Source organism: Mesoplodon bidens (assembly GCF_964165515.1).
Source record: "Mesoplodon bidens genome assembly, chromosome: 8".
Classification (NCBI taxonomy): Eukaryota; Metazoa; Chordata; class Mammalia; order Artiodactyla; family Ziphiidae; genus Mesoplodon; species Mesoplodon bidens.
Window position 1 is genome coordinate 85,487,548 of NC_138165.1, and position 11,130 is coordinate 85,498,677.

At 44.4% G+C, this 11,130-nt stretch overlaps 1 protein-coding gene across 1 annotated transcript; it reads right to left on the reverse strand.

Moving 5' to 3' along the window:
• Window positions 1–7,962: 7,962 nt before the first annotated feature.
• LOC308621553 (gamma-crystallin F) lies at window positions 7,963–10,612 on the reverse strand (the record flags this gene model as incomplete). Its single annotated transcript, XM_081242186.1, has 2 exons — window positions 7,963–8,235; window positions 10,490–10,612. 2 exons carry the CDS (start codon window positions 10,610–10,612, stop codon window positions 7,963–7,965), a joined length of 396 nt encoding a protein of 131 aa, XP_081098312.1.
• Between the last annotated feature and the right edge of the window lie 518 nt (window positions 10,613–11,130).

Genomic DNA, 11,130 nt, shown 5'->3' on the forward strand with positions numbered 1-11,130 from the left:
GTCTAAAGTTATATATATGTCATTTGTTGTCACTTAAAAATCATGGGCAGAACAGCCAGATGGAAGAGCTGCTGCATAGGGCAAGGTGTGGGGAAAGGGGCTCAGAGCATCCATGCCCTTGCCTGGTGCGTAGCTCTCCCAGCACCTCCACATGTTCACCAACCTGGAAGCTCTCCAAACCTCGTCCTTTTGGGTGTTCAGTAGGCTTCATTACATAGACATGGTTGGTTAAATTACTGACCACCTCTCCCTTCCCCACAGGTGGCTGGTGGCAGTGGGGCTGGATGTTTCAAACTTTTAATTACAGGTTGGTCCCCCTGGCTACCAGTCCCCATCATTATGGACTTTCCAAAAGTCACCAAAGTTCCCAGGACACAAAATGAGACAAACAGGAAAGCAATAGTTGTTCCTGGGAAGGAAAGAATCAATAACCAATGGGTAGCCCCAAACCAAATTCACGACAGTCACAATTCAAAGAACTAATTCTTACAAATGGTTTTCTCCACTAATCTGAATTTGTAAAGGAAAGGTCAAATTAAGCCTATGTAAACTAATATTTCCATCTGTGGTTCATTTGCACCAAATTGAACCCAACTGACTCCTACTTTCCACTAGTTATTCCTAGAAAGAATTTCTAGATTACTTTGGTAATTATAATCATCTATTCTTATAAAGCTCTTAGAGAAGAAAAATATGGACCTATAAAGAAAAACATTTACAAAAGGGAAAATAAGGTTTTGTCCATACTTTACATCTGTGAATAATGGATAATACCTTACAGAAGAAGAGGATTTCTTGGGGTCATCCAGGGACTTTGGAGGCATAATTATTCACATCTATGTATTCAAGCCTCCCCTTGTAGCAGATATCTGTTATTTTTGTCAGCCCAACATCTCTTCTCTTTGAGAACTGCTCCTCCACAGGTAGGGCGAGTAATCCCAAGGTCCTATCTCCCCAGCACATGGTGGTCATGTGACCAAGGCTGGCCAATTAGAACATGCCACCCTCTAGGAAGCACTCATGGTTCAGGGCTGGCAACTCACCCCTGCAAGACTAACAGGAATCCTTTTAAGAGACCTGATCTAAATGTTTAGGGAGAGAGATGGGGATTTTGAACACTAGTGATCTGGTAATCCTGGATTCCTGTGGACTATCTCATGGGAAAGCCTGTTTAAGGATGAAGCCCACATGAAGGAAAGGATATCATTGCTTGAACCCTTGAATACATTTCAGCATGACAACAGCTGTGACTTCTTAGTTCTAATCCTGTTTCAGTTTAAACTCTTTTGAGTTGATGATCTGTCACTTGCAACAGATGACATCTACTCCACCTCCCTAGAATTGGATAAATACACTCCCATGAGTAAGAAGGGATGCTCAGAGTTAAGTTCAATTCCCACCTGCACAGAAACACTCTATTATTCGGTGGATGCCTGAGCCCCTCAAGGAACAGAATGGTCACTACCCTGTGCCTATTACATTGCTGCTATTTCTACCTACTTTAAAGGCTTTTTTGTGTTGAGCTGATCACAGTCTCCCCATAAATTATACCCGTTGGTGTTGCTTCTGTACAGGACTCAGAAAATTAGTCTGGGCTCTTTTCACATGGGATCCTTTTAAATATCTGAAAAGACTTTTTCTGTACAGTTTCAGTAGCCCCAGTTTCTTTACTCTTAGGAGATGGTTTTTAGACTCTTCACAATTCTGGTATCCTCTTTAGAAAATGTGATGTTAGTAATGATACCTTTACAATGTATTGCCTAGAAATGAGAAATTTATTTGACTAGTTTGGAGAACAGTAGATCTATTATTTCCTGTGTTCTAGGTACTATAGCTCCCTTACATACTCTTATAATTACATTATTTTTAGCCAAGCTTTGGGCTTCTTGATAATTTTTAAAAGTCCACAGCAAGTACAAAATACAATACTTAGGACAATAAAAAGATAAATAAAATGTAACGACAATAGTTAACATTTAATGAGTTACTATATGTCAGGCATTTTATAGCATTATGTTATTATTTACATCTTACAAACGCCCCATGATGTGGCTTCTGTGATTAGCCCCATTACAGCTGAGAGGTTAAGTGTTTGCCTGATGTCTCACAACTAGTGGATGGTAATGTTAGTATCTAAGTTTGATTCCAAAAATTAGCTCTTGAGAATTCAGGAGCAATGCTTCTAACAGAAAACCAGCTAGAGGGTTATGGTTTACTGTAACTGTGAAAGCTGAAGCATTTGAAAAGTTGTAATGATTATTTAGTTAATTTAAATTTGTTGAGTTGAAATCTGTTGCTGCCGCCGCTTTTTTTTTTTTTTTCTAGTGCTGCTGCTTCCTAAAGGCAAAATTGAGTACTGTGAATCCTTGAATGGAGGATTATAATGGAGGATGAAGGGGGAAAAGAAACATTTTAAATAAAGCCTGATTAAGGGACTTGCCTGGCGGTCCAGTGGTTAAGGCTCTGCCCTTCCAGTGCAAGGGGTGCAGGTTCGATCCCTGGTTGGGGAACTAATATCCCACATGTCATGTGGTGCAACCAAAAAAATAAAAATAAATAAAAGGGAAGTTCTTAAAAAAATAATAAAGCCAGATTAAGTAAGTATTAAAGAGGAAGAGTTTTCAAGAACAAAAGAGGTGCAAAAAGTGAGCTGTAGGACCTGGAAACCATGGTGAAGAATCTGGTGAGACTTAGTTCAGAATGGACTAGTCTGATTTCAAGGAAAGAAAAGATGATGAGGTACAACAGGGTTTATCTTATTTTCCAAGCCAGGACCCTGAGAGGGTGAGGCAGGTGGCCACAAAGTCTGAGTCAGTGGGAACAGGGAAGTTTCCAAGTGGGAGTGTGGTAGACCCTGGTAGGGCTCTGGGATCTGGGCTGATTTGCAGCGGTCCCCTTTCACGTGGTACGTGTGGTGAAAGTTTTCTGGAACTCTTAACAAAGCCCAAAGGCTATGAGAACAGGAGCTATATTTATGCGCTCTATCAACAGTTCCCAATTCCCACCTTTGAGACCAGCATAAGCTGGCAGTGGGAGGATTCAGGCAGAAAGACAAACATCGTTTGGAGGATAGTGCTCAAAGCAGCCTCAAGACGCAAGCTTGGGTGTTATTCTAAAGAGCCAAGGTCGTGGCTTTCAAATGCAAGGATGGGCAGAGGCGCTGCCCTACACACTGTACATCATCTCTGAATACACCTAGATTGATCTGAGACATTTTAAGACCAGTGGGTTATGAACAACCATATAGGTCTGTAGACACTGAGAGAGGGATAGGGACACAGAGGAAGTCAGCCAATGACATGTGGCATAGCTGTCCCTGTTTTCTAAAAGAGATGAATCAATATTCTGGTAAAAGAACTACTCATATACAATGGTAAGAAAAAATGTAAAGGATGTAAAAAAGAGTTGGTTGAGAAATCATAAGTAAATAGGTGTTGAGCTTGAAGGTGAAAGGGAAGGAAGTATTTGAACAAGGGTATGGGATCTATCTTACTCATGAACTCAAACTTTCATAAATTAGAAATGGATCTGTCAGATGTTGAGATGGAGGAGAAGACATAGGCTCTGTGAAAAGGCAAAAACAAATGCTGGATTCCCTTCTCCGAAGGGCCACAGCCGCTTCGGTGAACACAGACCAACCATCATGCCTTTCTTCACCTTCTCTTAGGAAATGCCTATGCTGTGTCACAAAGTTCTCAAACACTGCTATTTGAGTACAATTTACACTTACTTAATAAGCTCTTTGGCTAAGTTATAAGTTTACCTTGACTACACGGCATAACAGTATATTTAAAAGGTGCAAAATAATCTCTTACTAATTGTGATGTTGGGACAAACTTTAAAACCATACCTACCTTCCTTCTGGTGAGCACTGGGTGGTGCTCTCATCTAAGAGGAAGTAAATCTAGGCAGCTGTGCACCAGGCCTCTGTCGCTCTACTTATCACAGCTTCAAAGTCCTTAATCTCACTCTCTTAGTAATTCTAAATGTGGGTGCATGAGCACCCTGGTATTTTTTGTCTGTTTGTTTGTAACAGCTTTATTCATAATCACATTTATGTTCGAACTGAAGGAGATTTATAGATGTATACAGGGCATCCTGGTATTTTTAAGTATTCATTACAATTTTCCAATTTTCCTTGATGAATCTGTATGTAGTGCTTTTTAGTATAATGGGCAAAAAATTAAAAGTGATATAAAACAATTAGATTCCACTTCTCTAATTATATTGGCATTGTTCCTGCTGACTTCAATGTTTCTGGATGTATCTGGTCTGAAGAACTAGTTAAAAAGTCATTATGTTAAAAACAAAAACAAAAAACCTCTGTTTAAAATTTTATTTTATTATTTTTTTAAATGAAAGATAAAACTTTTATTGTGTAAGTCACTGAACTGTTGGTGCTCTTTGTGACAGCATTTAGCTTTCCCTGACCCATACATTCTTCTTTGTCTCGTGCTCTTAAAGCTGGAGTGCACCCCAGGCTTCTCTACTTACACACACCCCCTTGGGCATCCTGTTCAGACTTATAACTTTCAATACCATCTACCCACCAATGAGTTACAAAAGTAGATCTCCAGCCCAGCCTCTCTCCTGAACTCCAGGCTAGTATAACCAGTTGCCTGGTTAACAATTACACTTAGATGTTCACGGACACCTCAAACTCATCTTGTCCAAAATGGGACCTCCTGGTTTTCCTCCACAAACCTGCTTCTTGGCAGTTCTCCTTGTTTAGGTTGACGGCAACTCCTTCCTTCCAGTTGCGCAGACCAAACCTCTCTCTCACCTCCACATTGAATCCAGCAAGAGTTTTTGTTGGCTCCGCCTTCAGAATATGTTCAGAACCTCACCACTTTTCACCTCCATAAATGCCACACCCTGTCCTGAGCCACCATTCTCTCATCGCTAGTATCTCTCTGTTTTCTTCCTCTCCCCTTCCTCTTTCTTTTTATTTTCAAGTTTCTTCAAATAACCTTAGCAATTAATCTTAACAGAAGCAACCCATATGCCCAAATAATATATTCAATATTCTAGTTTTGTTCTTAGAGAAAAAAAGCTGTTTTTTAACGAGAGCTGGAAGGGCCGAGGAGAAAGTAACTAAGTTAAGAAGTTATTGGAATAGTTTTGATGAAAGGTAATGTGAGAAGGAGTGGCAGTGAAAATGTAAAGGTTTTAAATAGCTTGTGTTGATTATTACACAACCACCTTTCTTTTTTTAAAAAAATTATTTTATTTATTTTTTGCTGCGTTGGGTCTTCGTTGCTGTGTGTGGGCTTTCTCTAGTTGCGGCGAGTGGAGGCTACCCTTCGTTGCGCGGTGCAGGCTTCTCATTGTGGTGGCTTCTCCTGTTGCAGAGCATGGGCTCTAGGCATGTGGGCTTCAGTAGTTGTAGCACACGGGCTCAGTAGTTGTGGCTCATGGGCTCTAGAGCGCAGGCTCAGCAGTTGTGGCGCACGGGCTTAGTTGCTCTGAGGCATGTGGGATCTTCTCGGACCAGGGCTCGAACACGTGCTCCCTGTGCCACCAGGGAAGCCCCTACACAATCACCTTTTCCAGTTCACAGGTCTGAGTAGGCAGCTAGCTTCGGCCTCTTGGAGGAGAACGGGGTCACATTGCTTGTGGAGCAAGAAGCAGTGTTAGTGTTTTGTACAAATGCTTCTCCTTTACTGGTTTTTGCTTATGTGGATTTGAAATAATTTTGCTTGTTCCATTGCTCTCCTTTTATTTTTTAAAATGCTTTTGACTTTAAAGCTCAGGTTCTAGATGCTGGTTCTGAGCCTACTGACAATATCACTTTTGTCTCAGCCAAGGTCTGATGACCACTGCTGTTTCCCTCCCAGATCTGGCCTTAACTATCAGACCACCTTCTCGCTTACTTCTCTGCGCTCTTCATACTTTGGTCAACTCAAATTACTCATTGTTTCCCTCGTATGTGTCATGCTTTCTTCCCTGTGGGACAAGATTAGTTCATAGCGTTTCCACAACATTTATATCCATTTCTCCCAAATCCATAGAACTTAATAATAATAATGATAATGATGATGGTGATAATAATAATTGTAGACAGTTGGTGAGCACTTACCATGTGCCAGGCACTGTACTTAGTGTTTACAGGCTTTATATCATTTTAACGTCACACCATGCAAGGGAGGGACTTTTACTATCCCTACTATACTGACGAGGTACACTCTGCCCAGATCCTTTCAGGCCTTCTTTCCAGCTCTGAGCACTCACCCCCCAGCTTCGGCAGGCTTCGCTAACGCTTGCCCTGCAGCCTTCTGATGATTGCCCCTCACCAGCCAGTGAGGAGAGTCCAAAGGCTCTGGGAGTTTTGTGTCTCCCTTGCCCTGTGATCAATGGCAAAGGGGACTGTTGGCGGATAACCAGCCCCCAGATCCTTTGCCTCCAGGCGGGAGAAACTTGGAGGTATGATCCATGCTCTGAGGCTCTCCAAGGGATCTGGCTAAGTTGGCATTTTCTTCCCCATCTTGCTTCTCCAACTCCCTCACTTTTCCTTGTGGGAGCACTTCCCCATAAGTCACTTTTCCTGAATCCTTGGTTCATGATCTGTGTCTGGGGGAACCCGATCTGAGGCTCTTGCCTGGCTCGTACAAGATACAGTTGAGATTCAAACTAAAGCAGTCTAACTGCAGTCATATTTTAGAGTTCTAATCCCTTTGTTATATTGCCTGTCATGTCGGTATGATAATCTGTTTCAATCTCTTTTTCCTAGCATTCTGTTAGAAATTTTACCAGAAGAATTTTGGAGCCGGATCTTTGATACTTGATAATAAGCCGGATCTTTGATAATTCTCAGTGTGGTGGTGGGAATTCGAAGTCCTTCCTAGGGATGGATGAAGTTGCAGTAGGAGCGTCTCAGATACTCTGACAAGTATCTTGGGCTTCTTCCTCAATGCTCCCACAGTCATGTAGACATATATGCAACAACCATGCTGCTGGGATAATTATTTTAAAAATTCTGTTGGATATTCTGCTCCCTCACTAGACTGTAAGCTCTTGGGGACAAGGACCCAGTTCTGCTCATTGTTGTTTCCTGGTACAGAGCCCAGTGTCTAAAAATGGAGGTGTTCAATCATTTTTTTTTTTTTTTTTTGTGGTACGCGGGCCTCTCACTGTTGTGGACTCTCCCGTTGCAGAGCACAGGCTCCAGACACGCAGGCTCTGCGGCCATGGCTCACGGGCCCAGCCGCTCCGCAGCATGTGGGATCTGGCCGGACCGGGGCACAAACCCATGTCCCCTCCATCGGCAGATGGACTCTCAACCACTGCGCCACCAGGGAAGCCCTGGAGGTGTTCAATCTTTTCGGATGTACTTCTGTAGTACTACAAACTAGATTTAGAACTGCAGTTCTTAAATTTCATTTGCATATGAATCACCTGTGGGGTGGGGTTTAGGATTCTGTCTTTTAACTGGTGTCCCAGGTGATTCTGTGGCAGGTGATCCTCAACCCATTACTGATACTTTGAAAACACTAATGTACAAGGTCCAGATACTCAGTAATAACTAAGGAACACTTACGTTGTAAGTTCTTATTATATATCAGTTGCTTTGTGCCTGGCATCGTTGTAAGAGAATTACAGCTATTAACTTAATTAAGCCACATTTAATTCCTATGAAGAGAAAAGTATTATTACCCCCTTTTTTACAAATTAGAAAACTGAGACACAAAAATGTTAAAAGTGCTAACTTGCTCCATTGCCTATAGCTATTAAGTGGATGTGGACCCAGGCATTCTGGCTCCAGAGCCTGTCCTCTTAACTGCTACCCCACACCACCCTTTCCACTGATACATGTAAGAAAATCCACATTATTCCCAGCTTTATTTTTGCTGAGCCTTTCTTTCCAAGGAATCTGAAAGGAAAAGAAAGCTACATAACTGCAGGAGACACACAGGAAATATTTTATTAGCTTCCAGATGGAGAAAACGGTAGAGTTAAAATATTTCAATAGAAATCCACGGCCCTCCTCAGGGAGCCCACTCTGGCATCCAGGGCCCCCCAGTCGTGGTAGTGCCTGTAGTCCCCCGGCCTCAGTAGGTACTGCCGCCCCCGGTAGTTGGGCATCTCATAGAGGACCCACCAGCCCTCCAGCACGTGAAGGGAGCGGATCTCATTGAAGTGGAAGCGTTCGCGGAGCGAGGAGCAGTCTTCCGTGAGCTCCGCCATCTGGCCTCGGTAGTCCTCTCGCTCGTACATCCTCAGCCGGTGGGAGCTGGTCTGGGTTCAGCAATCAGCAGATGGGAAGAGTCAGAAAACCTAGCCTTTAGCAACGAATCACTCACACCGCTGGGGAAATGGGCTTTTTAAAAAAAAAATATTTTCTATATCAAAGATGACATACTAAAAAGACAGCCAACACCAGGGCCACTGCGTACAGCTGGGTAGATTGTACACTGCAAAACTAAAGAGGGTGCACTTCACATAGATCAAGATATGCATGGTGCTCCATAGTTTTCTAGGGCCACAACCTACATGAATCATATTTAGTACCTACTTAGTACCATTCTTTTTTTTTTTTCTTCCTGCGGTACGCGGGCCTCTCACTGCTGTGGCCTCTCCCGCTGTGGAGCACAGGCTCCGGATGTGCAGGCTCAGCGGCCATGGCTCACGGGCCCAGCCGCTCCGCGGCATGTGGGATCCTCCTGGACTGGGGCACGAACCCGTGTCCCCCGCATCGTCAGGTGGACTCTCAACCACTGCGCCACCAGGGAAGCCCAGTACCATTCTTAAGTGACAATTTTTATATATATAATTTGTGCTCTCTCCTTAGACTTAAACGGTGGTCTGGAGCTCTCCTTGGAGGATATAAAAATAATTAGATATTAAAATAAAAAGACAAATATATCCCTGGCAAAAGGCATTATTTTCAATCTCAATAGCATTAAAAGAGGCTGGGAAGAGAGGAAGTTGAATTGCTTTCCCCGAAGTGAAGCACAGATGGTGGCAGTCTAGCCCAGGCAACTCCTTAATCCCTTCCTTTCTGCTTTGAATCCTGCTATTCTAAAATCCTGAAAAGCAAGAGTCATCGTAATGATTAGGTTTCAGTTCTCACCTCTAATATATGGTCTGGCAAAACACTTTTAGGTAATTAATAAAAATAGAAGCTCAAGATCATGAAGGAGGCCTGTCTAGATCAACAGATTATAAAACCTTTAGAAAAATGTAAGGGCAGTCTGTCAGTCCTGGGCAAATCCTGTCTGTCTCTTCCTGAGCACTTGTTCTTTAATCTGCTTGTTCCTTCCCAGCAGGTACCCACTCAATTCCTTCTTCCTTCTTCCACCATTAAATCCTCGTTAGGAAAGGTTCTCATAAGCAATTCATTCTGAGGTATAAAAAACTGCTAATAAGATATCTTCCATGGTTTGCAAAAGACTCACATGTGCGTTATCTAATTTGATCTTCACAACAGCCTGACACACGTGGAGCAACCATTCTAAGTCTTTTCTTCTTTTAAGAGAAACTAATGACTAGAGCTTTCAGGCTGTAATCAAAGAGTCAGGGCTGGAAAGTAAAAGCCCAGACTTCCAGGCTCCTAAGGCCAGTCTGGGTCCTATCAAGGCTTTCAACCCTCTGAGGGGATTTCAAATTTCCCCAGAGTGGTACATTTTCCACAGGACTCTGTCATAGGCAAATTAAAGCCTCCCTAACTGTGGAATTCCAGGCTGCTCGGGCTTTACTTGGGTAGCAGTGGGCTTTGCAGGTGCTACTGGAATCACATTGTTGGTTATTTGTTTTGCCTAATCAAAAAGCAGAACTTGAGGGACCATTGATATTCATAACGGTTAATATTTGGAGGAGGGGTAGTTTGCCAGGTGCTGGGCAATCTCCTTTTGACCTCATCACAGCTCGATGAACCAACTGCCCTTAATAACCCCGCTTTACAGATGAGGAAGGAGAGAAGTAGCCCAGTAACTAACCTAAGGGCACCTGGGTGTGAGGAGTTCACCTGTTGCTTATTCCTCAGCTGTGGCACAGACGCTCTAAACTAATGCCGTGCACCACTTTTGCCCAGTAGAGGTGAGTTTAATTTTATAAGCCTACTTTTTTTTTTCTTTTTTTTTTTGCGGAACACGGGCCTCTCACTGTTGTGGCCTCTCCCGTTGCGGAGCACAGGCTCTGGACGCGCAGGCTCAGCAGCCATGGCTCACGGGCCCAGCCGCTCCATGACATGCGGGATCCTCCCGGACCGGGGCACGAACCCGTGTCCCCTACATGGGCAGGCGGACTCCCAACCACTGCGCCATCAGGGAAGCCCCGGTGAGTTTAATTTTAGCAAAGGAGAATACAATTTCAATTAAGAGCGTTGCATCACTCAATTTTTCGGTGGAAAGAAACCTTAAAGACATTAATAAAGGGAAAGAGAACCCGGTTAGAGCCAGCAAAAGAAGGCCACCGCCCTGCAGCCTGACCACTGCGTCTGGAGCAATGGTGTGACCCGAGGGCACGGCAGGCCCAGGGGAACCGGACTTACGTGGGGGATGAGGCGACAGGAGCGGACAGAGTCGTTGAGGCCCATCCACTGCTGGTAGTCGGGGTAGTCGCCGCGCCGCAGGAAGTACTGGTGGCCCTGGTAGTTGGGCTGCTCGTAGAGCATCCAGCAGCCGCTGTCCACCCGGATGGAGTTGCAGCGGCCGAAGCAGGGCTGCAGGTTGGAGTGGTCGCTGCTGCACTCATAGTGGCGGCCCTGGAAGCCCCGGTCCTCGTAGAAGGTGATCTGCAAGGAAGGGAAGGACAGGGCTCAGAGGCCTGGCCTCCAGCCCGGCTGCAGGCCCCTCCCGCCGGCGCGGGGCTCACCTTCCCCATGGCTGCTGGATGCGGGGATGCGAGTTCAGTGCGGTGGGGCGGGCGCGCGGGTCTATATAGCAGGAGGGCTGCTGCGTTGGCAGGAACGACACAAAAGGGGCCCCCGGGTGAGGAGGATTTCCTCTCTCTCTTCTATATAATGAGGGCGGGGGTGGGCGGGGGACTTATTGTATGTTTTCTCTTAGACTCTCCAGAGCTTTCGAACTGATGACCCGCGTAAAACTGTCACTTGGTGCCTCTGGGGCCTTTAAATGAAGCCTATTCAGGAGATTGGAAGCGAGCAAAAGCGCCTAACGGGGTTAATGCTTG